The sequence below is a fragment of the Ictidomys tridecemlineatus genome, chromosome 4 (assembly GCF_052094955.1).
Source record: "Ictidomys tridecemlineatus isolate mIctTri1 chromosome 4, mIctTri1.hap1, whole genome shotgun sequence".
In the NCBI taxonomy this organism is placed as follows: Eukaryota; Metazoa; Chordata; class Mammalia; order Rodentia; family Sciuridae; genus Ictidomys; species Ictidomys tridecemlineatus.
Window position 1 is genome coordinate 4,700,891 of NC_135480.1, and position 25,774 is coordinate 4,726,664.

Consider the following 25,774-nt stretch of genomic DNA (forward strand, 5'->3'; position numbering starts at 1 on the left):
CTCGGGCTTGCAGGCCACCGTGCAGTGGCAGGAAGCCCCTCGGCCAGGTGTTCTCGCTTTCCCGAGCGCCCTGCCCCAGCAGCAGGCCCCGAGTGGGTACAAAGCACAGACGTCTCAGGCTCCGCGGGCACCGTGGAATTATTGGCACTCTGATCCACAGAAACACCCGGCCCCCATCACGCGCACAACCCGTACGTAACAACACACCCAGGTTCCCCCGTGTACGGCCACCAGCACCCCCAGGCCCGAGGCTGCAGGGGACCTGCCCAGCCCACGCGGCCCTGTCCCTGGAGGCCTCCAGCAGTGAAGGCACCTGCTGGCGCAGGCGGCACAGGAAGGCCACCGCCTCTGGCTTCCAGGCTGGCTTCAAGGCCCCAGAGTCACCTCCACAACAGAAAAGCAAGAGCCTCCCGGGAGCAGCTCGGGAAGGAGGCAGCAGGGCGCGGCCACCTGGAGAGCCCGGCAACGCAGCGGCTCAAGGGCAGCAAGAGGGACTGACTTCCTTGTCCCCTGCTGTCCCCTAGGTGGTCAGTCAGAGCAGAGGCTTGTCCTGCTTGGTCAGGTGCCGTCTCATCCTCAGCTAGCCTCTCTCCTGCCGGCTGGCCAGGGGCCGTCAGAGCGTCACCTGCAGAGCCGCACGTGCGGGTGGTTACGCAGCCTGTGCATCAGCTCCTCCTCCTTGGGCTCCTCCAGGATGTCCCTGTGAGGCAGAGGACCACGGGCACCTCAGGAGCCTGGACCAGGCGCTGGGCGAGAGCCACAGCTTAGGGGAGGGTCCCCAAACCAGACGGGCCAGAACGAACACACAGGGACTGGGACCCCAAGGACCAGACCCAGCCTCGGGACAGACGCAGGGCCGCCAGCAGCACCACCACAGGCCGGAAGGGCACTGCCGGGGCTCTGCGGTGGCTCTGGCCCTGGGCTCCGGCCCCAGCAGTGCAGGGAAGCAAAGACCGCAAAAGCCCAGACATGCACTGGACACAGCTGGCACCATGCAGGAAATGAGACCCTCAGCAGGCCACCTCCAGTGTGACTGGCCACCTTGCTGGACCAGTACAGAGACATTCAAATGGTCACAGGAAGGAAGGTCACAAGAGCACCCAGAGGCCAGGAAACTGAAAGGGGGGCTCTTTCACGTGCTGGAGCCGCATCGAGCAGAGAGCCCCAGCCCACTCCTGGCCCTGGCCCTGAGCTGCTGTGACCTACTCAGCTGTGGCTCAGGAGAAAGGGACATGGTGGCAGGGAGACCCATCAGAGCCTGCTGCTGCACTTTACCCCAGGAGGCTGCTCACAGAAGCTCCCCACGAACGCACCTGAATATGAGCTCTGCGGTCAGCTGCATCCCCGAGAGGTGCCGCTCATGACTGCGGGGGTCCCACCTGTAAAGGAAGTTCTGGGGAGCGGGAGGGAGGAGGGCGGGCAGTGAGTGTGGGCCCTATGTGAGGCCAGCCCTGCTGCTCCTGGGCCCAGGTGGCCAGCATCACTGCAAGGGTGGGCATCCCACCCTGGACGCCTGGGCACCGGCAGCGATACTCACTCCTGCCATGGCAAGGGCTGGGGCCCCTCCTTCAGCACCAGGCCCGGGCCTGAGCAGCACCACCATGCAGCGTCAGGCGTGTCCCAAGAAAGCCCAGCAGCCAGGGCAAGCAGCACCCACGGCCAGACCAGCCCAGCACAGCCATCCAAAGACCAGGAAGGCCCAGCCCCAGCTTCCCACCAGTGATTGACGCGCGAGAAACCAAGACAGGCCAGGGCAGGGACATCCGGTACCTCCAAAAGCAGAGCCAGAAAGAGGTTGACCCAGATGACGGACGACACCAGCCACCACAACACGAAGTACACCAGTGACCACCTGTAGGGGACAGGGGCCGCATCCTGGGGCAAGCAGGCGGGGAAGTCCAGTCCTGACCCCACCGTGCACGCCTGTCAGGACCTCATCCACGCCCAGCTGGTGTGTGGCACTGGTGTCCCCACTGAAGACCCCCTGCCACAAGCTCACGAAGGAGGGTCCAGGCCATGAGCTCACGTGGGAGCTCAGCACCACACACACCTAGGCCTCCAGGCCAGGCCCTTGCTGGGCTGGGCTGGGCTGTCCTGCCATCTCCCTGGCCCAGCCCACGGACTTCCCGTCACAGCAGGCCACCAGCGCCTCCACACCACACCCGGGAGAGAGTACCCACGTCCTCGGCCATCGCCCAGGAGCAGCGTAGATGGCACACGAGGTCGGCCAGGATGCGCGGCCAGCCACCCCGCACTGTGGAGCCAGCTGGGGCGCCTGGAGCGGAGGTGGCGGCCATCTGGGGGAGCCTGGCTGGGGGTGGGGCTCACCGGCCTGCGTAGCGCTCGTAGGCTTCCAGGAACACCTGCCAGTTGTTCACCACCATCACGTTCCACAAGGTGATCAGGGCGGCCTGCGGGGCAGAGCAGGGTCGGGAGAGTCCTGGGAGGCAGGGAGCAGGCCTGGGGGCGCAGGAGGGGCCTGGGGGCAGGAAGCCGGGACTGGGAGGGGTCAGGCCACAGGACTCACGGCAAAGTCATCAAAGTTGTTGGCCCAGTACTCCAGCTGCTCGAAGCTGCCACAGGGCGCTGAGCCGTTGTCGTGGGCCAGGCTGGGGACACAACACCCCTGTCAGCGCCAGGGGCCAGAAAAGCAGCACTCAGCACTGCCCTAGCCCCCTGCTCAGCCAGGACCTCCCTCAGGCCCCTGGGGAAAAGGAGGAAGAACAGAGTGTCCCCCAGCAACAGGACCACGGACACAGCTCCTCTGGGCTCCGGGGCCACAGTGGGGCTCCAGGTTCTGGGCCTGTACTGCCCACCCCCCATCCCACCCACTTCTGCAGCCTGGACTCAGAGAGGGGTATGGGTGCCATGGTTCTCAGGAGCCCCAGGCAGGGCACCCGGGGAGTGGGCACAAGGGGAGCAGGGACCCCTCACCTGTCATTGCCAGGAGCCACGATGGCACCTTGGAACAAGTTGATCCCTAAGATGGCAAACACGTAGTACACCACCTAGGAGCCCGGCAGCCCCGTCAGCCTGACTGGCCCAGAGCCAGCCAGGGTCTGAGAGGCCACAGCCTTCCGCCCTGGGCACAGGCTCCCAGCCTGGCCGCTGCCCCCAGCCATGAGCACCACTACTTCAAAACACTGTCGACCTCCGGGGCCAGGTGACCTCAGGTGCCAGTGGAGCTGGGCAGGTGTGTCCATGCTCCCCAGGGGACCTGGGTGCTGCCTACCAATGAAACACGGCTCAGGACCCCAGCTAGCATGGGGCCCTCCTCCCAAGCTCAGCCAGCAGACAAAGCCATCCAGTCCCCAGTGTCAAGGTGGCCCTGGGATGGCATCCCAGACTCCTGGCAAAGGAATGCTGATCCAGCCCCACCCATGACAGCCCCAGGTCCCGCCTCCAGGAAGGGGAGCAACCTGGCTTCCTGCCCAGCCCTGCATCTCCCTGGCCTCACCTCCTTGCTGATGCCCCAACAGGGACCCTGCTGCCCACAGAGCAAAGTCGACCAGCCCACCCAAGTCCCCTGCCCAGGGTCCTGGTCCCCCGCCACTAGCACCCTCCAGGACTCACCACCAGGATGCCGCCAAATGCCCGCAAGTTCTGGACAAGGCCCAGGATGGTGCTGGCCACCACGGCCATCGGCTGCAGGTAGGAAGAAAGCACAGCCCCTCACTCCTCCCGCCCACTGAGGGACACCAGCACCCACTCTACAACCCTGAACAGAAAGGCAAGGTGGACACCAAGCCACAAGCCACACACCCACAGGCACCCAGCAGCCACCCACACACACCTGGCCACACGTAGCCACACCCTGCAGCTGTCCCCACACTGCTCACACACCTGGACACACAGACTCAGCCCACAGCTGCCCACACCCACCGGGACACACATGTACACACATCCTGAAGCCAGCCACACACACTGGGACACACCTAGACAGGTGCTGCATGACCTCCCACACGCACCTGGACACACCTAAATGTGCACCTGGCTACCCACACCCCCCCTCACCTGCACACACCACGCCACCCATATACCTGTCCACACACCACACCTACACCCATCGACACACATCCACACCCCGAATGCCCAAACCCACCTGTGCAAGAACTCCCCACATGACCGGCCGCCTTGCAGGCCTAGTCCTGTGCCCCTGGGCAGAGCCCCCGTGTCTGCCTGCCCACCCGTGGGCCAGGGCAGCTCCGAGGAAACAGCCCTGGATGTGCCCACTAAGACGGATCCCCACTGGCCAGCCAGGCCCGCAACCCCCCCGCACACTGTAGGCAGAGGGGCGCCAGCAGGTGGACACCACACGGGCGAGGGTGCAAGCCCACGCAGACACCCACATGCACACAGGTGCCTGAACAGTGTGTATGTACACCGTCCTGCGAGCATGTGTGACATAGCAGACCTACAACCCACATGTGTACGGTGTGCACACTGGATGATGCAATGACACACACGCATGTGCTGTGAGCACGTGACTGCACATGGTTACGAGGACATGTGACTGCATGGGTTACGTGGACATGTATGTGACTGCACCTGCTTATGTGGACATGCATCACTGCACGTGGTTACGTGGACATGTGTGTGACTGACGTGGTTATGTGGACATGCGAACGCACACAGTTACGTGAATGTGTGTGTGACTACACGTGGTTATGTGGACACGAGTGTGACTGCACATGGTTATGTGAACATGCGTCACTGCACATGGTTATACAGACATGTATGTGACTGCATGTGCTCTATGGCTGTGTGCAGGAGTGCCGTCTAGAGTTCACATGGTTGCATATGTGTGTCCTGCAGTTGCATGCAGCCGTGTGTGCAGAGTGTGACTCCATGTGGACACATGTGTGTGCATGCATGTCCTGTGCAGAAGGCTCCAGCTCAGCAGCTCCATCTGCACCCAGGACCCCAGCCACCTTCCATGGGAAACCCACTGCTGCGGCGAGCACAGGGGCATGGCACACCCTCAGGAGAGGTGGGAGGAAGGAACGAGACACCTGGAAGGGGGTCTGACCTCCTCAGTCTCACCTCTCCCAAAAAGAGCTTAGGATGGGAGCAGCGCTCTGCCTCCACTCCAGGAGCTGCGCCTGAACCCACTGACCACCTGCCTGCCCACAGGTTGCGGCTCCTGAGGGCACATTAGAGAAACAGGGGCTCAGAGAGGCCACCAGCCACCCCCACCTGCCCCTCACTACCACACCCCTGGAGCCCAGACCAAAGCCTTTCCGCCATCTCCAGCACGCGGGCTCCAGGGACAGCCAAGGGCACGCACACCCAATCTCGGTGGCCCTGATCCTCACCACACGCAGGGCTGGACTCGCCTGCCTCTAACTGTGGCCCCACCTCAGATGCAGGCATGGCTGAGGTGTGCCCAAGGGCATCTGGGGTGGTGGGGACGGTCCGTGGCCTCAGACTTGCCTGTCCCAGAGCCACATAGTGCTGAGGACAAGAGAGGCCAGCGCACGCACCTTCATGTTGGGGATGATGCGCAAGAAGCGGAACACGATGAGGATGTTCACCAGCCGCATCATGTCCCACAGCGACAGCAGGCCCCGCATCTCTGGCTTCCTGGGGAGATGCATGGGCAGAGTGGAGGCCAGAGACCCACCAGGGGACGGAGGTACGCAGGAGGGCATGGCCTGCAGACAGCCACACACAGACCTCACGGTCACACCACCCAACACAGCCTCCAGGCACCACAGGGCAAAGACCCAATCCATAAAGGTCACTGAGGTCCTGAACTGAGCGCTCAGGTCCCGGCAGAATAGACAGGCCCTTCCCCGACCCCATTTCCAGACCCCCACCTCCACTGTTCCGTGTCTCCCACCCCATTCCTCGGCCACTGACCTCCAACCCTCTTCCTATGCCCCTCACCCCAGACCCCATTTCCAGTGCCGAGACTCAGTCCCACTCCTTGACCTGGCCCTGCCCCACCTGGCCCTGCTCGGGGTTTCTCTGTATGCTCCTTGCCCAGAACATCCCCCCACCACTCCCCGGCAAGGACCAAGAAGAGGCAGGGTACTAGAGACAAGGGGACGCCTGTCCTGGGGTGCAGGCAGCACAGCTTCTTGCCACCAAGGTGCTGGCCAAGCAGCTCCTGCAGGGCACCCAGGTCCCGGCACTGTGTCCTCCTGCAAGCTCTGGGCCCATGCCAGCCCCTAAGCACCCCCACGACGGGGCCACCTGTCCTGGCCTGCACTGTGCTCTGGGACATGCTCGCGGCACCAACTGGTTCCTGACAGATCCTGGGACAGGCACCACACCAGCAGAAGTCCTGGTGCAAGGCCAGAACCCACCAGCCCACCACACGTGCCCTCTGACTGGCCAGAACCGGGGCCAATGGGTACAAGCCCTAGCCCCACCACTATACGGGGGTAGACTGTGGAAGGGGACAACCAAAAGTCCCACACAGGACAGGTGCTCCTGCCAGGACCTTCCTGGAGCAAAGGGGCCCAGCTGATCCCAGTGATCACCAGTCCCCAGGCCTGAGTTTGGGGCCCAGGAGTGTCTGCTTCTGGCCCTCAGCACCTCAGGGGCCATAGGCCCATGGCAGTGCTGGGACAAGGAACCCCTGCTGCTCAGGAGGGCACCTCAAGGGGGCCACTGCCCAACGCCTGGGGCACCCAGGCTACAGAACAGACCCTCACGAGCACAAAGAGGCTTCCCCCCTCCCATCAGGCAGGCCCCGCCCTGGCCGAGCTCGCCTGCTGCGCCACGCAGAGCCCTGGGCAAGGCCTGGGCCACCGGAGGCACAGGGTGGGGCTGCCAATGGGGCCCACAGGGTTCTCCTGGGTCACATACCAGCCTCGGTAGGGGAACCCGTACACAGCCAGCGTGAGGATCTCCAAAACCTTCAATGACAAAAGAAAGCCTTGTAGAGCAACGCCAACCCGCAGTCTGCCAACCACCACGAGCTGGCGGGCGACCCATGCCTTCTGCCCAAAGGCAGAGGTCAGCTCCGTCTGCATCCCCCTGGTTTGGCTCCAGATGACAGGAATTGTGTCACTCTGGCCTAGGAGTTGCAGACACAGGAGCAGCTCAATCAAGGACAGACGGGAAGGCCCCGGGTTCTCCTTCAGCGTGGTCAGGGGCAAATGCTCCCGTGGACCACTCCAGCGTCCTGCTGCACCTCCCCCAGGCCCAGCATCTGGGGAAAGGCGTGGACACTCCTCTGAGGGCACCCTGGGCACCTGAGCACCTGAGCACACCAGCCGGCCCTCGCCCACACCCAAGGTCACACTGAGGGTGGAGTTGTGTGCAGGCCTGAGGGCCACTCACTCCACTGCACTTGGACGCTGTAGAAACCCACCTCCTACAGCCCCCGGCACCTGCCAAGCAGCTCAGCTGGGCTAGGCCGGCCCCGTCCCTTGAGGCAGGAGCCCAGCTCCCTAGGCACTCGGGTCTCAGCAAAGCCTCAGACCAGCACAGCCCAAAGCCACAGGCCGAGCCCACAGCGCGCGAGGGGATGGCGGGCATCTCCAACTTTACCAGCAGAGCCGAGGTGACGAGGCCGTCGAACAGGTTCTCGGAGTAGGACAGGTAGCCCCACGGGCCCAGGGCGAAGACCTTGAGCAGCAGCTCCAGCAGGTAGTACATGATGAAGACGCCGTTGAGCACCTGAGGGAGGAGGCGCCCAGCCATCGCGGCCCTGCGGCCACAGCACCCGGCACCCCGCTCTGCGTCCCCCACTCAGCCTCCCCAGGGCTCCCGGCTCACAGGCGGCTCCCCAGTCCCTGGTGAGAGTTTGCGGGGCTCCTCGTCAAAGGTGGTCTCCACCGGTAAATAAAACAGCCAGTGGCTCTCCCCCCAGGCGGCCACGGGACCCTCCCACACCACAGGCCCACAGCCCACAGGGAGGCGCAGGTCACGTTCCCAGGTGTGTGGCCTGCCTCCTACTCCCAGTGGACATGGCTTCCGTCCTCCTGGGAGGAGGTGACCACTGAGGAGGAGGAACAAACACCCGACTGTGCGGAGGCAGCTGCGTGGAGGGCCAGAGCTGGCGGCCGGCGGGTCCGCCTGGGCCCCCCACAAGCACACTGCTCCAGTGTGGAGACAGACAGGAGCAGGGCCTGAGAGGCGGAGGTGGCCTGGCACGAGGAGGCCCAGGCTCCACCCCAAAGACAAGCAAGGCTAAGACGGACAGACAGACATAGGCCTGCCCCAGGCTCCTCAGGAGGAAGAGCAGCCAGCCCCGCACAACCCTGCCCTCAGGGCCCGGGAGCCCCCTGGCGCCAGGCAGGGAAAAGCCCGACACGAAGAAGGGGAAACGGGAAGCCTGGGGAGCGGCACCCCACACTGATGGAGTGACACCCGCCACTCCAGGCCTCACGTGACAACGAGGTCACTTTTTAATTTGGCAAATGGAGCTTCATTCTTAGCTTTATTCTTACGGAACGAGGGAACGTCATGGTTTCAGGGACTCAGCAGATCCCCTAAGGCAGGGGATAGCAGGGTGCTGGTGGCTCTATCTCCTGCCCCGGAGAAGAACTTCAGCCCTCGGAGGGATTTAACAAGAGCTCTCCACATGAGGTGCAGGGCCAACAGCCAGCTGCCAGCTGAGAGCTGAGGGCCAGGAAGACCCTGCCCACGGGCCCCCAGTTCTCCCGGCCTCCCGCCACGGTGCCACGCTGTGCTCTGCACCAGGCCACCCTGCCTCGCTTCTCCTCAACACAGCGGACGGCCTGCCGGGCCAGGGATCCCAGAGCTTACCCCTAGGACAAAGTTGTCCCGGTCACTGGGGGCCACGTCCACATCCAGCACCAGGAACACCTGCGAAGCCAGAGCAGAGGGCGGCTCACAGCGCCAGCAGGGGACACGGCAGGCAGCACGGCCAAGGCAGGGGGCCTGAGAGACCCGCCTCCCACACCAACAGGGGCAGCCGGCGCTCACGCAAATGGACACGAGGTTCGCCAGGGTGATGCAGTTGCCCAGATAGTCAAAGTAGCGGTGGCCGAAGAGGAACTGGGCGCTCTGCAGCAACGGGGACTGGTAGCAGGGCTTCGGCGGGTGCTGAGGAGGGAACCCGCGGCTCAGAACCGCACGGCGGCAGGCCCGGCCGTCGAGGAAGCAGTCCCAAACCGCCTCCCCGCCACCAGGGAGCCACGACCCCACGGGCACCTCAACAAGCCACACTGGGACCCACGGCCATGTTCGGTGCGTGCACGGCTCGCAGCCTGACACAGCCAGGCACAGCGGGAGCGCCCAGGGCAGCAAGAGCCCAGCGCCGCCGTGGGAGTTCCAGCCTGGCCCCCTCACGAGACCAGCACTTCCCAAGCTCCGTGGCCTTGCTTCAGACACCTCCCGTGTGCACAGGATGGGGACGAACAACCCGGCAAACCACACGGAAAGCCAGCGACTCAGCAGGGAAGGAGGTGCCGGGGTGTCCACGGGAGCCGCCAACCACACGCGAGCATTTCCTTTCAATCCAGTGAAGTTAGATAGCATTTCTGTGGCAAAGGCCACATGTCAAGTGCCGGGCAGCCCCACGTGAGGAGAGGCCACTGCGGCAGGTGGGCAGAAAGAGAGCAGTTTGTCCCCACAAGGGGTTCCACACCCAAAAAGAGAAGATGCAGAAGACGCGGAGGCAGAGGAGGGGCTGCAGGAGGGGAGCAGGGGGCCTGCACTCGGAAGGGGCAGGGGCTGCCGTGGCCGCACACTCAGGCAGCTCAGAGGCCAACCAGAGCACAGCCATGGGAAGGGCCACGGGAACAGAGGCCTCAGCATTCAGGTCCCGTCCCTGGGCTCCAATTCATCCTTCACCACCTGCCCCAAGCGACAGGCCAGTCCCCAACAACGTCCCTGGCCACCAGTGAGCATGAGGAACGCTGGACATGGTGGGAGTGCGGGCTCTGGGTGCCCTCTGGAGTGGGGCAGGGGTGTGATAGGGGGACCTCCAGAGTCCTCCAGCCACATGGTACTCCAGGTGACCCAGAGCTGCAGCCTGACCTGGCGACGTGGAGGCCAACACCCAGAGGCCACCTACCTCCAGCACACCCTGACCACTGCCTCCTGCATGCCCACCACCTGAGAGCTGAGCCGCACCACAGAGGAGATGCGACCTGGGGAGGGGTCCACTCTGTACCTGACCACACACGGACACCTTGGCCAACAGAGTTGAGCACCCCATCACAACCACACAGCCACACGGAGAGAGCACTTCCATGCTGCATGTGACGTGGAATAACAAATCACGCGATCGGATGGGTGGCCTCCAGGGGCAGCGAGGGGGCTTCGCCACCCTTTGTTACTGTCCACTACAACCACCGCTTCGTCTTTAACCCCAAGCCCCTCGTTAAGAGGACAGGCTTCTCTGGAAACTGGCAGGGAGGTCTCACTTGCAGCTCATCAGCATGAATGCACCAGCAACCTGGGCAGGGCCAGGATGATGGACAGGAGCTGACCTCCCGAGTGCCCATGACTCTAGAGGGGCCACCAAAAACCACACCCTGCCCTCCGTGGTGGTGGACGCCTATGATCCCTTCCGGAGGCTGAAGCAGGAAGATCTCCGATTTCCAGGCCAGTCAGCACAGCTTCACGAGGCCCTGTCTCAAAGTAAAACCGTCCAAAGGCTGGAGGGTCGCTCACTGTGGACTCCTGGCCTGGCATGCTCAGGGCCTGAGTTCCACCCGACGTCCAGCCTTCCTGCTCCTCACTCCAACTGAAACACGGCCCTGCCCGCAGCCTGTGGGGAAGAGGGTGGCATCCAAACAAGCCGCACCACAGCTCTCAGGACTCTACCCCAAACTCTACCCATGGAAGAGCAAACTGGCAGACGAGGAAGGACAAGTCAGAGCAGGGACGTGGCTCCAGTCCTGGGCCTTCATGGCCCTAGACCGCCCTACCCTGTGCCCTGGATCTCCACAGCCACAGCCCATCTGTCTTCCCTGCCTCCTGGAGGCAGCACCCCCTCATGGACACCCACAGGTCCTGGCACTGGGAGAGGGCAGGAGAGTGACTGTGACTGTGACCACAGTACCCACAGGTCTGCAGACGGCTGCCAGGGACAGCCAGAGACCAGGGGCATCACTGGGAGAGTGGGGAACCAGAACCCTGGGTGGCCAGCTGCAGGAGAGACACTGCCCACTACACACCCACCACGCTCCCGGGCCTGGTGCTGCGGAGGGGGCCTCCACCTGGGGCCGGAGCCACCCCTGCAGCAGGCTACACAGAGGCCTGCTGGCCGAGGCCGTCCCCAATCCACGCCACGCCGACCTCCAACACACTCACTCTGCACCTCCAGGCGACTCCACCTGACAACTCAGTGCCACCCTGTCCCAAGCAGGGCTGTGGTGGCTGAACACACACAGCGTCCCCTGCTGAAGTATCACTAGCACTGCCAGGCCCCAGGAGGGACACCCCAAACGAAGACAGGGACAAGCTCACACCGTCCCACGCAGGCTGAGGTGGCCTAGAGACACCTGAGGAAACCACGTCCTGAAGAAAACACGCGACAGGCTGCGGCCACGGGGCCGGCAGGAGCCTGGCCAGCCGACGGCCCAGGGCAAGCGCTGCCTCCCAACTGTCCTCTGCTCAGCGCAGGCCGGGACCCCAGGGGCGGCTGCACTTGGAAATGGGGCTTTTGAGAGTTCAGCCAGTGACACAGGCCTTCACGGCGAGGACCACGTGAGGAAGGCTCTCGCCACCTGCCACCCAAGGAGAGGCCTCGGAGGAGCCAGCCTGCCAGCCTTGATCTCGGACCCCCAGCCCCAGGATGGCAGACAAGACCCTGAGCCTGGAGCCCCTGGTGCAGGCTTATTCCCGTGGCCTCCCTGCACGAACGTAGCAGGAGCCCGAAAGCAGGACGCAGAGGACTTTGCCTCCTGCCCTAGCCCTGCTCAGGTTCCTGCAGGGTCCCCAGGCCAAGTAGTGGAAATGGCAGCCCCTCCACTGCCCCTCTGCTGCCCAGGACTCCTCTGCTCCTTCCAGGCACCTCCGCCCACCAGAACCTGCCACAGCCTCTACACAGTGCTGAACTGGAGGCCAAGGTCCGTGGCAGGATGAGAGGTGGAGGCTGTGCAGAGACAGTACTCCACCTCCAGGGCGGACAGGATCCCAGGAGGCAGCTCCCCGGGCAAGCCTGGCCCAGGCCAGCTCCCAGCGCTTCAGGTGAAAAAGTCTCCCCAGTTTGCAAAAGCCAAATGACCTCCACCCACTGCCCACGAGGGGAAACACCCAGCAGAGCTTTAGAAGAACGCAGAGTCCCCGCGCACCCTGGTGGCCCCGGGCTGGGCAGGCGGCACAGGCCCGCCCCGTTACCTCTCTGACCACACCTCTGTCGACCTCACTGAAGATCTTCTGGAACTCATCAGCTGACAGCAGCACACCATCAAGGGAGCGCACCTTCTGCGGAGGCAAGCCTGTCAGCAGGCCGCAAGGGGACTGCCACGCCCCAGCCCCAACCCCAGGGGCCGTGAGCGCTGGCCTCGGAGAGCACCAAGGCTGGGCAGACAAGGGAGCAGCTACCTCCATGATGGCCTGCTTTTGGGAACTGCTCAGCTGCGCTTTCTCAAGCACCTGCAGGAAGTCCTGGGGCATCACCCCAACTCTGTGGGAAGGACACCCGCCAGTGAGCACTGCCCATGGCAGCCCTCCCCAGCCTCCCCGGCACTTGTCCTGAATACCCTCACTGCCCTGGGCAGGGCCTTGCCTGAGGGGCACCTCCCAGCAGCACCCCCTGCAGGTGTGGTAGAGCCACCATCATCTAAGACCCAGGGAGACACTCGTCCCCTTCAGAGGAGCAGACTTCACTGCCACCAAGCAGCAGGTCCAGAACGCTCTCAGTGATGCCCTCGAGCTCTCTGCCCACATCCACAACACAGCAGAGTGGACGCCTGGTGAGGCAGGAGCCGAGGCAGACATGAGAACAGCAGGAGCCCAGAGAGTATTTCCAGGATTCCAGGTGAACCCGAGCCCGTGGCCAGGCAGCAGCGGCTGTTGGGGAGATCCCTCGGGGATGCCCAGACCCCACCCAGGGCAACAGCCCCTTTCCTGGGGAGAAAGGGCCCTGGCCCCACTCAGGCCTGGAGAACCCCAGCCTACCCTGTCATGGAGCAGAGGACTTCGTAGGCAGCACGGGTCCCCAGCCGCCTCCGGAACAGCGAGGTCTGCAGAGATTTCTGCAAGGAGGACGCTCTGAGCAGTGGACTCCCCACACCCCGCCGGCCCCTGCCCCTCCCCCTCCCCCGAGGGTGGGCAGATGGGAGGCCCCAGCAGCCTCCAGGGAAGCCAGCCATCCTTGGCCTCTCCACCCCTCAAATAGGGGATGACAGGTCCCAGGGGGGCCGTCCTCAAAGGAGGGAGGTGGCCAAGGCCCAGGGGAAGTGAAGCCCACTGGCTCACTCCTGTGTGGGTCCCTGGCAGCTTCACTCTAAGGTTTGGGACAGCTCTGGGGACCCTGGGTAGCCACGGCAACAACTCCTGCACTCCCCAAATGACTCAAGGCAATGACACAGGGTGTGTCCCAGCTGGTCACAGGAGGCAGTGGCCCCTGCCTGACCCACATGGCCTTCAAGGCTGAGGGCTACCCCCTGGCCAGCTGGGGCCACTCCACGCTGGGTCTCAGGACACTGCCAGACACAGCCCGCAACACAGCTGGCCTCACCATGAGGTAGCCCCGGAACTGGTTGTAGATGATGGCGGTCAGCAGATTCATCAGGAACAGGCTCCCTGCCACAGAAAAGCCTCGGTCAGCTCAGAGTGGCCTGGAGCCCCAGCATGGCAGGTGAGTGGGCACAAAGAGGACTAGAGACCACGGTGGCCGGAAGACTCCTTGCTCGCAGCAGGACAAACACCTCAAGGGCCTCTCGCCCCGTCTATCAGTGGGCACAAGCAGGCCAGGCCTGCATGGGTGGAAGAATGGACCAGGGGTGGCAGCTAGGGGTGGCAGGGCGGCAGGGACCGGGCGGGGGGAGGTGTCTGCGGGTCTAGGTCAGGGCACACCTGAGCACCGGGGCTGTGGCCTGGGAGGCTCCGCCCGGCGGGGCGCTCACCTATCAGGGTGAAGACAATGAAGAAGATGGCGTAGGCCCGGTTCTCCGAATACGCAGGGATCATCACTGAGCAAGGAAGGGACAGAAGGCTAGAGCCCGCGGGGACCCTCCCAGCTCCCACGTGACTCGGGCCAGGACCCCACAGCACAGGAGGCTGTGGGAGAAGTAAGGCTTCTGACTCGAACCCCAGCCTGTCACCTTGGGCCCTTCCCGGGACAGGAAGGTCCCATGGAGGTCCATGGAGGACAGTCAACCCTGGGCCAAGCTGAGATCAGCCTCCCTGCGGCCAGACCCCCTTCCCCACAGAGACTGGCTGGGTCTCACAGCATAGGGGGACCAAGCTCAGGGCAGGTGCTTGGCTCTCCCGGGTGGGCACCCCAGGCTGCCCGTGGGGAAGGCCTCATTGGTGCAAGCATCCCTAAGCCCAAATGAAAGGCACCAGCCAGCGTGGCAGAGCCACAGCCAAGCCCACGAGGCCAGAGGCCTCCCTTCTGGGTACAGCTGCACCTGGGCAGGTGGGGGACCTGCCAGCACCATCGCAGCCAGCCAAGACCCAGGGTCTCTCGCATGCAATGCTCCCCAGCAGCACGCACCTCACGCTGGGCCTGGGCAGAGGCAGGAAAGTGGCAGGGCCCCAATGAGGCTGCCAGAGGGCCCACTGACCACCGCCATTCATCGTCACACAGAGAACACGGCTCACAGTCAGCTTCTCCAAGGAGAAAGGAGGCAAGGTGCAGAGAGCAAGAAGCAGGAAAAGCAGGAAAACAAGGAGCCAGACAGAAAGACAAGCAGCAAGAAGGGAGAGAGGGGTGAAAAACAGGAAAAAAGGACAGAGGATTCCAGAGTCACCCGTCTCCTGGTCGGACAGCCCTGGACGCTCCCTCCAGGTCGCGGGGCTCCGCCCAGGCCACCTGCCCTGCCCACCCGCACACACCGTCAGGGTTGTTGGCCGTGGTCAGCAGCACCAAGAGGGAAGTGAAGGCGTCCAGGAGGTTCTGGAAATAGGTCAGCCTCTCCTTTTTCTCATGTTCATCCTGCCGAGAGCAGAGGAGGCTCTGGGAAGCCACACAGGCCTTCACCCCATGGCTGGGCCTCCAGTCGGCCGACCTGGGGACCCAGCAGCCAGGACCATCCACCAAGCTGTCCCCATCTACTGCTCCTCCACTCACCGCCCAGGTGTGCTGAACATGGACAAGCGACTGGTGGTAAGGGCACCACAAACTCCTGAGGGGAGGACTTCACAGGCTCCGGGGGCCTGTCTGGCACACAGCCCCCGCAGGGCCTCAGCAGGGCCAGGATGGAGCAAGAACGCGAAGGGCCAGGGGGTGGGCAGCAACTGGATGTGAGCTTGGCCCTCCTGGCTTTAAACAACCCACCCCCCAGGCCTAGCTCAGTGGGCTCTGAGCTGACCAAGGAAGGCCTCAGCACGGCACCTGGCTCCCAGCGCACAGCACCTGGCACCCGTTTACAGACAAGGCCACCCCTGGTGGGGCAGCTCCCCAGGAAGGCAGGCACCGCCCAGGGCCTGAACCCAGCAGGGCTCCTGCCACACCTCTACAGTCAATTCCTTTGGGGGCCGCCCCATGTGACCCTCCACCCCAAGACCCCAACCCAAGGCCCACCCTGTGGGGGAGCAGAGGAAGCCTGAGCCCAGGGTTTCTGCCCCACCCACTGCCAGCAACGACAGGCTGGCCTGGGGCACGTCCAGAGGTGGCATGTACACTGTTCCATGGGACCAAGGCCCTACACCAACCCCAGTCCTCAGAAGCACCTCCAACCAGACTGCGTGGGGACAGCCAGCAGGCCGAGCAGGCTGGCCCTGGACTGTGCTTACCAAAGGGCTGAAGAGAGGTCAGGCACTGGGACAGTGGGCACGAGCAGGGGACACTGAGCAAGGCCACCCAGACCTGCAGGCGCAGGTTCCCAGCCTGCCCTCCAGGCCATGCTAGAGAGGGTAAGACCCTCACAGGGCCAGTCACCACCGCCCGCCCCGCCCACTCCAGCCAGGCAGGGAGCGGGGCTCTGCCAAGACCAAGGGTCTCAACGTCACCCTGCTCAGCCAGCTCCCCTGCTGGGGCCGAGACCCACCTGGAGGGGGAGCCACACTCCCAGAAGCTGGGGACACTTAGCACTCCCAGGCTAGAGGCCAAGGACACCTCTACCCCACACTGACTCCGCCTCCCCTGGGCTCTGGAAGCAGCAACTGACTACCACCCTCATGGGACAGTCATGCGGAGGTCCTGGGGGTCAACAGTAGGGCCACCTTCGCAGTCCAGCCCTGTCACCGAGGGACACACCAACAGACACAGACACACCCCAGACACAAGCACGGAGGCGCACACAGGCACACTCACACAGAGACATGAAGGCGTGGAGCTGTGGCTCGGGCTGACCCCTCTCCCGGTTAGGAGTGCACCTGGCTCCCCTCCTGGGCGGCACAGCCCCAACCCTAGAGGTTCTTCAAACTCACAAAAACCAGCCCTGACTGCTGACCACGACCAGCCACATCCCAGGACAAAGGAGTAAAGAAGCAGGGTGGCCGAGGCCTGAGGCAGACAGTGACCCCAGCCCAGACATGAGGGCAAACACAGAGGATGGAAAGTGGGGGGCCCACAGCAGGCCTCGAGGCCAGGGGCAGGGGCACCCTCATACAACACTAACCTGCTGGGGGTCAAAGGCTCAGCTGGGGCTGGGCAGAGCGGGGATCAGGGTCAAGGGCTGGAGACAAGGATGTGTTGGCAGGGGCACTCCCAGAAGCCAGTGCAGACCCAAGGGGCCCCAGTCAAGGAGGGGTGCAGAGGAAGGCTCAGTGTGAGGCCGGGTAGCCCCTTGGGGAGGGACCTACGAACTACCCCCTGGACAACCAGCAGGAAGGTGGCAGGGGTGGGGCAGGATGGGAACAGTGGCCCCAAGCCCAGGAGAACTGGGGCCATCAGGGCCCCAGCAGTGGGGCGCTGGGAGCACTAGGGCCCCTGAAGGTAGACCTTGGGCTCAAGGTGGCCACGTGACTCCTGGTCACACCGTTCAGGCAGGGCCGCGCGGCCCTCACTCCCTCCAGCCTAGTGACTCTCCACAGACACGTGCGCAGACCTTGCTGGAGGGTTAGCGAGTGCAGAGGACAGCCCAGCCCCACCTCTGGCCACGCCCACCACCTCACCTCCTCGCCCACGGTGAACAGCAACGTCCCAAATATGGTGAAGAGGCAGAGGTGGACAACCAGCAGCAGCCCGACGCTGGGGAGAGGGCGGGGCTCAGCACCCACCAGGTGTAGGCCCCCGCCCACTGGCCTAGGGGGCACCTGGGGCAGAGTCAGGCACAGCCATCCCCTCCTGTCCCCAGAGGACCTGCTGAGCACTCAGCCCAAGAGGCTGGAAGACGGCCTGCTCCTGCCTCGCAGAGCCGGCCTTCTGTGGTGGGACAAAGACAACCCCAGGGGCGTGACCCAGGGCCCAAGGCCACCTCCATCCTTCTGGCTGAAGGAGAGGGACATCAGCCAGATGTGCCACCAAGGAAGGAATTCAAGGCAGACGGAGGACCATGAGTGACATTTCTGTGGGCAGGGGAGGGGACTTATGGAGAGCTAAGACTGCCCCAACTTTCTGGTGATGACAAGGACTTGCAAGCAGGGACGCCATCAGAACTTTTTAACACCCAGCAGCAGCCACAGAACTGCGGGTGGAAAGAGTGGAAGGAGACGGCGAAGCAGGGGCAGGGGACCACCACGGGAGCACAGGGGCAAGCAAAGACCCCTCAGGGGGCACCCCAGTACCAGCAAGCACAGGGGAGGAGCAGCAGGTCTGCCAGGGCCTTTAAGGGGGCCGCCAGATCCAATGACCTCCTCGGAGCGCCAAAGCACCTGTGGGCCTCTCAGGCAGCACTCTGGGCAGGAGTGCCCAGGCCGATCCTCAGGCCCTCAGGCTATGCACTTGCACGGGAGCCCTGCAGCCCCAGGAACCCAGAGCACACCTGGCCATCTCTGGCAGCGACCACCGGATGCACTTCAAGGTCTTCTTCATCATGGAGGAGTTCTGCAGCAGGAAGAAGGGGCGGAGGAGCCGGCGGATGCGCAGACGCTGGAAGAGCCCAGGGCAGACTCAGAACCCTGTCTGTGTCCTCACTTGTACCCACCCCTGCCATCCCAGGGGCAGACATCCCAGGGGACTCAGGCCCATCGAGGGCCCTGCTGGATTCAGCACCAGCCTGCCAAGCTCAGTGGCACGTCCCGGCCATCCCTCCCTCTCTAGCTTGCCCTGGTCCCCGTTGACAGAGCCAGCTGCACTATGGAATGACACCTGGGTCTGGCGTTGCTCAGAGGTCAGCAGCCTCTCCCCCACACAGAACCTGGGTCCCACTGGATAAGGTCCACCAGCACCCGGCACAGCAGGCCCTCTAGAGGGACCCATCCAGGAACTTGCTGGCCCTCTCTGGGTTGCATCTGTCATCCTTGGAAGGGCCCCAGCCCCGGGCATGGGCTGAGCAGGCCAAAGGGAATGGAGGTGACCTAACACAGCTAGGGGCTCCAACCTGCCCCGGCTCTGCAGGGGCATGGGTACCCCGCATGCCCAGACGCAGTCACAGGCTGCCCACAGGCAGAGGCTCTGGTCTTGTGGTCCAGCATCACAGGGCTCCCCCCACAGGCCATGCAGTATGGCATCCCCAACTCAGCAGCAGGGAAGGACAGAGGTCAGTTAGGATATGACCAGCTGGACAGCCAGGGCTGTTTCCGTGCCGTGCACGGGTCCTGGGGCAGAGGCCTGCTAGTGCTTACCAGTGGACTCTTCCCACCACCCCTCCTCGCCCTTCTCTGAGAGGTTAGCTTGGTAACTCAGCCAATTAGAATATGTGCTGGCCAGTCAGGCGGATGCCCTGACTGTCACTCAGCTTCACGACTGCTGGGCCGTCCTCCTCTTCTCAGAAGGGAGAAGGGCAGCACTTATGGGAGAGCCAGAGGCTGCCCCTCATAGCAGCAGGAGGCCATGGAGGGGGCTTTCCCTCTCGGGCAGTGGCTCCCTGCGCTCATGGGCCTGGGTCTGCCAGCTGGAGGTGGGAGGGCACCGCACTCCCCCCCTTTACTGCATTCCCAGCAGCAGCCCCCGCTGGGCCACCCCTCCCAGAAGTCCAAAGGCAGGGAAGGTCCCAGCTCTGGAGTCCCCTCCCAGGGGCTTCAGGTGCCAGTATGCCAACCACCCCCGGTATCTGCGTGGTCTTTCTCCACTTCTCCCTACAACAGCACCCGATGGGTCTCCTTCCCCCACAGACCCTGACAGACGCGGCTGTGAGCGGCCAACCTGTCACCGCTCAACACCACCAAGGCACCCAAGGGTGCTCTGCAGGGAACAAAGGCCCTGCGGTCAGAACTCTGGGGGTGGCTGTGCAACACGGCTAGGTTGCACAGAGCTTGGGGTATGGCTCTGGGCATAGCAAGGGACCAGGGGTAGCACTTCCATGGAGACCCAGGCAAGTGAGTCTGGCTGCCAGGCGGGCTGAGGGCCAGGAGCTAGAGGCCCAGGATGTGCTCCCAGGTCATCCTCTCATGCTCGGGATGCCCAAGGACGCCTCCTGCCTTCTCCAGGCAGCGGGTCCCCATGCGCAGGTGGGAGCATGGTTCCCTGTCCAACAGGAGCCCACGGGCTACAGGGCGAGGGCAGCGCTAGGCAAATGGACAGCAGCCGGACCCCAGACAGCAGCACCTGTGCCCCACAACCCCAAGGAGCTCCCGCCACCTCAGAATGTCCTCACCACGCACCTCCTGACAAAGGAGACAGAGGGACACGGTCCAGTCCACAAGAGACACAGCCAGTACCACGATGTAGGCCAGCAGCCACACATTCCTCTGGAACTGGGCCCGCCCGACCAGGAAGCACTGCAGGAGACGGGGGAGCGGTGAGCAACGCGCCTGCAGCCAGGCGGGGACGTCAGTGCCCAGGGGAGGAGCCCACAGAGCAGGAGACTGACCCACAGGGCCACCTCCACGTGGTCAAGAAGTAGCCTCTGGCCAAGAGCACCACCACTAGCTGTGCGACCTCAGCCTCATGAGCCTCAGCGTCCTCCCTGGTCACAGGGTTCCCAACTTGCCCATGCAAGCCACCAGTGCAGGAAGGCAGGCTGGGAAGGCATCCTGGGGGGACGGACAAGACAGCGCCCAGCACAGGGCACCTGGACCACAGCAGGAGGTGACGTGGGCTGGGCTTTAGTCTGCTCTTCCCTGTCCTAACCGCCACTCCCACCAGCAAGACAGCCTCCTGAGGTCACCCCTGCAGATAAGAGCACATGGCCACTCTCGTCTAAAGACCACCAAATACACCAGCCACTCAGAACAGCTCACATCAACTTCTTACCAGTTTTGGTTCCAGTTTAAAAATCCCCAGACCTGTTGACCGTTAGTGGGTTAAAAAGAGATGGGGAGGGCTGGGTTAGGGCTCAGGGCAGAGCGCCTGCCTAGCACGAGGGAGGCATTGGGTTCAAGTCTCAACACCACATATAAGCAAGATAAATAAATAAAGGTCCACCAACAACTCATAAAAACATTTAAAAAAAAAAAGATGTAAGAGCTGCCAGGGCCTGCCTCTCTCTGCACACCCCCCAGCGTCCAGCCACACAACCCACCCCTCCCAGGAGGGACTGCAAGGCAGGCTCCCAGCAAAGGTACCGCACCACCAGGAGGCCACGTGCAGCCTGACCCTGGGACCACAGTTCTGGAAGGCTTCACTCAGCCTGGAGAGTGCCGGCCCTTCCGTGCCCAGTGGGGGAGTTGGAGGCTCCTAGGCCAACAGAGCCACAGGCCCACATGAGCCACAAGGGCCACCTGCAGCCTCCAGAGGGATCTCGTCACAGACAGAATCGAGAGTCAGATGTGCAGCAGCCACTGTGTGGGCAAGAGACCCCTTTCTGTCCCACACCCTCCTCTTTAGGGGATGACAGGGTGCCCTTAGGTGAGACCACTCAGTCCTCTTGTGTAGCCGCACTGTCCCCCGACAAAGGTCAGCCCCTGAGTACTCCCAGAGGCACCCCGGCCGCCCACCGTACCTTCACAGACACGTCGGTCAGGAAGACCAGCAAGCACAGCCCCTCGATGCCCTCGGTCAGGCCACAGGGCGGCTCCCAGCGCAGGGAGCGGTAGCGCACGTCGGCAGACTTCGTGAGTGAACACGGGGTCTCAATAAAGGCCAAGGCCAGGATGCAGAAAATGGTGAAGTTCAGGATCCTGGGAAGGAGACAGAACATGGTTAAGGCACAAGCAGCAGCTGCCCTCAGAACCAAGAAGTGCCTGGCAGGCAAACAGCAGGCCGCTCGGGTCAGCAGGGGCTGGCACCTCCCGGCCCAGTACTGCCCCGGGCTGGCCGACATCCTGAGAAGGGAGCTCTCATCACCCGGAGCCCCACCGCCCTCACCAGGGCTCCTGCCTCAGGGAGACTGAGCCCCCTCTGAGCCCACAGGGAGGGTGCCCACCTGGACAGAGGCAGGTAGAGTCTAGAATGGGTGAGGCCACCACCCCCACCAAGCAGGACATGGAACCCCACACGCCACAGGTGCACTCTCACCGTTGGCACGCGTTCGAGTAGTAGCATCGGTAGAGCCACATCGAGCGGGCGTCCATGCGGTGGGAGATGGAGCGGTACTGGGAGGGGAGGGTCACAGGGAGGACGTGAGCAGGGCCCTTCGGCAATGCGGAAGTCCTGACGGCGTCCCCACATTACCACAGGCACAGCCAACACAGGGTACACCCAGCCACCCGCTGGACAAGCCCAAGGGTAGGGATGGATTCTGTCCCTCTCAGGCAGGATCTGTGTCGGCGCGTGGACCCGGCTGCAGCTGTAGACCCTCTCAAGCTGCCAGATTTGCCAAGCAGACCGAGTTCCCCAAAGGCCAGCTGTCTAAGGGACACTGGGGAAGATCTGCAGAAGGCACAACTATGTCCCTGCCTACCTACGAGGCTCTTCTATGTGTGAGGCCTGCCGCTGTCCCCAGCACTACGTCCTCCTCTGGGATGTAGCCCCACCTAGGACCTGGAGCAGGGAGGCCCAGGACAGGCCCTGGCATGTGGTGAATCAACACCTCAAGGGCCGCAGTACCCAGTCACCTACCTCTTCACAGCAAGAACTCCAGGACAGCCACCAGGCCAAGGGCCCGCTGACATGCTACTCTAACTCACAGGCCAGCAGCTGAGGCCTTGACCCAGGACAGCAAGGACTGGAGGGGCAGGGAGATGCAGCAGCAGGGAGCCCACACTCACCTGCATAGCATCTTCAATGAACACCACAGCCTGGTCGATGCAGAGGTCCCGACTGGCCACGGCAGCTGTGGGCAGAGGAGAGACGTCCAGTGACCATGTAGGATCATGTGGCTTCACCCTCCATGGTGGTCTGACAGAAGAAGACCACTAGCCACAGATCCCTCCACCCTGAGCTCAGCACCTGACACCTGGCCTCCGCAGGTCCTCACCAGAAGGGGAGCGTGGCAGCCTGAGCTCCTGGCACCAGGCCTAGAGAGAGGCAGCTCTGCCCTCAGGACCACCACTGCCCAGAGGACAGAGTGCAGAGGTCAGCTGCCCCCGGCGAAGCCCTATGGAGAGCAGAAGCACTCTGCAGAGCCCCAGTGCTAGACTGGGGTCCAGAGACCCTCTCCCACCCGGGAACTGGCTCTGCAGATGTCTCCATTCTGCCCAGCAGGAGTGCTGACAGCCATTGCCCGGTTCTGAGAGGACGCTGTGAGGTACAATTTGGAGTACAAGAGCCCCCAGCCAGTCTGGCACCCAAGTATGATCCGTGACAGGGCTGTGTCACTCCTTAGCCGCTGGGTCCTACCACCAGCCTCCTGCATGTCCCCAGCATCCCCAACAATATAATGGGCTACCACGACCAGCCCACTCCCCCCACCAAGGTCACAGAATTAACACTGACACATAAAATGGAAAGCATCGAGTACAGACACCAAGCAGAGTCCCACTCCCTCCTGATCCCTGCCCTCAGGACCAGGAACCCAAGTCACCCCAGGGAAGGGCCCAGGCAGCACCCAAATGCCAGGCCTCTTCCAGGCCCTCCCTGGCAAAGGGAGCTGTGTCCTTCACCATGCACAAGTTGGTTCTCAGGGCACAGGAGGTGGGGCCTCCTGGAGGCCCAGGTGATGGACGCAGCCAGCCCCTGACTGAGGGGGCTTTCAGGAAGAGCCTGGGCCAGCTGCTCACGGGCACCTCCCGCCCCTCACAGCACAGCCAGCAAGTCACCTCCCCGGGGCTGACTGGCTCAGTCCCCACACTTTCAACCACAGGCTCAGCCTCAGGACCCTAACTGTTCCCACAGAGGTGCTGCGCTGTCCCAGAATGGCTGTAAACAGACGCTATCTGGCTCTGTGCCCAGCACACAGCAGACCCCAAAGCTGACCTACCCAGTGGGCAATGAACAGCCCGGGGAAGCAGAGGGTCTGAGAGCCCAGCCCTCACGCAGGTCCCTAGAGGAGGGACGGACACCAAACCACACTGTCCCTGTGGTTCACTTCACCTGGTTTCTGGTTGTTGGTCCTAAGATTCTGGGTCCAGCCATCAGAGCCCACCCAGCCCTCAGTACCAGGAAGGCAGTCCCACCTGAAGTCCCAAGGGATCTTGTCACAAATCCTGGGAAGCCCACACAGCATCCCATGAGTCCTCCAGGGTCACACTCTGTCCCACCTGGTACTGCAGGGGGACCCCTCTGCCCACCACTGGCTCGTGCTGCTTCTCCACCCTGTCCCCCACCATGCCATTCATTGTGACGGTGGCCCCGCCAAGCCCTTACCCAGGCTGCTGCCTCTGCCAGGGGCACCGCCCCACCTTGTGGGAATGGGATCTCACCCTGGGCAGCTCACCTGCCCATCACAGTGGCAATCATCTGCCCACACCCCATCACCCCACTAAACGTGGGTCTGCAGGCTTGGGGATCCCTCACTCCAACTACTTCTCCAGCTGTAGAAGGGAGATTCTGACCCGGGGGGAAAAGCACTCTTCCCAACCTTCAATGGAGCCCTGCTAGGTGGGCTGAGCCAGAAGGACCTGGCCACAGGGGCCCCAGGTCCTTGGGCACTCTATAGCAGCAGCTCCCCTCCCTATGGAACACAGGGGCATTCTCAGAGCCCAGCACAGTGCTGGGACAGTGCCCTCACCACAGTGACAAGGCCAAGAGCCCTGAGACCCCCCTCATCAACGCTGTCCACCCTGGCTCCTGTCTCAACAGCCAGGGTCGCACCTGCCAGAAGTCCACTCGGCCAGGCTGGGACCTGCAGCTTCACGGCTCTCCTGCCCTGGATGGCCAGCGGCACCCACACCACCTCCCGGATGCTCTCTGAATCACACAGGCCCCTGCACCTACCACGGCCCCCTTTTACTGAGACCCAGAATGGATTAGCAACTGCCATCCTCACACAGCCAAGAAGTAGCAACCCCAGAGAGGCACCCAGCCCTCCAGACACAAAGCCTGTGTCCCCTGAACCATTCATGTATCCTGTCCCAGCCTGGCAGGAAGGATGTCTGGTCCCAGGAAGCAATTTAGGAATCTCCCTGGGGGCAGAAACAGTGTGGCCAGCTCAGCTCTAGTTCCCTTATCTCCTGTCATGTCAGGCACCTTCAAGGATCCACCACCCCACAGCTGGTGGTCACTATCCCAACACAGTCCCCTCCAGGGCAGAGGAGGAAGAAGCCCAGAGAGGGAAGTGGCAAGGCAGGACTGTCCAGTGTGTTTCTAGCAGCAGCCACCCGTGGGGCAGTCTCGGGGCCTCTCCAAGGCTGTTTCTTCCTGAATAAGATGACACAGCTCCTTCTGCCTCTGACCCAGCACTTAATTCCCCTGCGGTCAGCCAGGGATGGTGGACTTCACCCTTGCACCCTCCTAGAGATTCTGCAATCCCTGACCAGAAACAGGAAGGGCAGGAAGAGGCTGGGGAGGGAGAAGGGCCCCAGGCCCACCAGCTGCTGGGGCCCACCTGCTGTGACCAGGCCAGGAAAGTCACTCCAGGAGTCTGGAATCCCCATGAGCCACTCCTGGCTTGTGACCTTGAGTGACACCTCCTTTGGGCCTCAGTTTCCCCCACAAGAAACAGGGAGAAGGAGGGGATGAAAGTGCTGCCTCCTAGGAGCCTTAAGGCCACCACGGAAACGCCGCCGTCTGGCCAGCCCCGCACCCGGCGGGGGCTGCGCGACGTCCTCTTCCCCGGCCCCTCGGGGCTGGCCACGACCCCACAGCGCCCCGACTCCGCCGGGGTCAGCTGCTCCCCAGCGCCCGGCCGCGCGCGAACCCGGCCGAGTTGGGCCCCGGGAAGACTCGAGGGTGCGGGGACCGCGGGACCCTCGCGGGACCCCGGCCAGCCCGGCCCCCTCACTAGGCCCGGGCCGCTCACCAGGACCAACTTGGACGCTGCGGCAAGTGGGCAGCGCCTGAGGGCAATCGCCGTCACCGCTGCCGCTACGGGCCCGGCCCAGTAGCGGCTTGGACTCCGCCTGGAGCTCCGCCATCCAAACACCACGCGCGGGACCCGCGAGCGCCCCCTTCACTGCGCAGGCGCGAGGCACGGCCCGTGGCGTTCGGGAGGAGGAGCGAGCGCACTGTGACGCGGAGAAGCCCTAAACTGGCAGCCAATGAGAACGGAGGCCTCGAGCGTGGGGGCGGAGTTTACGGGGCCCGCCCCTCTGGTGGCTTCAACTACCTCCTGGGGCTGGGAAGAAATGCATTTCCTAGTACTGTTGGGACCAGAAATTGAGCGTCCCCTGGGAACTTTTTAATAATGCAACTCCTTGGGACCTCCCA

The 25,774-nt window shown here is 63.4% G+C and overlaps 1 protein-coding gene across 10 annotated transcripts; it reads right to left on the minus strand.

The window, feature by feature from the left end:
- Nucleotides 1-120: 120 nt before the first annotated feature.
- Tpcn2 (two pore segment channel 2) lies at nt 121-25,537 on the minus strand. 10 transcript variants are annotated; one of them, XM_040283988.2, is made up of 25 exons: nt 25,368-25,536; nt 22,237-22,301; nt 21,545-21,621; nt 21,030-21,207; nt 19,750-19,866; nt 17,970-18,076; nt 17,161-17,236; nt 14,938-15,037; nt 14,004-14,069; nt 13,616-13,680; nt 13,054-13,130; nt 12,478-12,559; nt 12,271-12,357; nt 8,905-9,024; nt 8,725-8,784; nt 7,504-7,632; nt 6,817-6,866; nt 5,484-5,583; nt 3,574-3,645; nt 2,935-3,008; nt 2,528-2,609; nt 2,329-2,411; nt 1,771-1,852; nt 1,314-1,379; nt 121-700 (listed from the first exon to the last, which is right to left on the minus strand). In XM_040283988.2, exons 1-24 carry the CDS (start codon nt 25,480-25,482, stop codon nt 1,359-1,361), a joined length of 2,085 nt encoding a protein of 694 aa, XP_040139922.2. In that variant the 5' UTR covers nt 25,483-25,536; the 3' UTR covers nt 121-700; nt 1,314-1,358. The 10 variants fall into 10 exon arrangements, 6 of the variants coding, with proteins under 6 accessions (XP_040139922.2, XP_005333371.2, XP_040139919.2 ...); XM_005333314.5 differs by having other exon boundaries at nt 1,314-1,393; nt 25,368-25,535; XM_040283985.2 differs by lacking the exon at nt 25,368-25,536 and adding an exon at nt 24,954-25,103 and having other exon boundaries at nt 1,314-1,393.
- Between the last annotated feature and the right edge of the window lie 237 nt (nt 25,538-25,774).

Excerpts from the sequence above, each read along its gene's own strand:
- Tpcn2 (XM_005333314.5), bottom strand. The coding sequence starts at position 25,482 with ATGGCGGAGCTCCAGGCGGAGTCCAAGCCGCTACTGGGCCGGGCCCGT. Across the intron at positions 17,237-17,969 it reads TCGCTGCCAGAGATGGCCAG|CGTCGGGCTGCTGCTGGTTG; the intron begins GTGTGCTCTGGG and ends CCCTCTCCCCAG. Across the intron at positions 14,070-14,937 it reads CACGGCCAACAACCCTGACG|TGATGATCCCTGCGTATTCG; the intron begins GTGTGTGCGGGT and ends TTCCTTGCTCAG.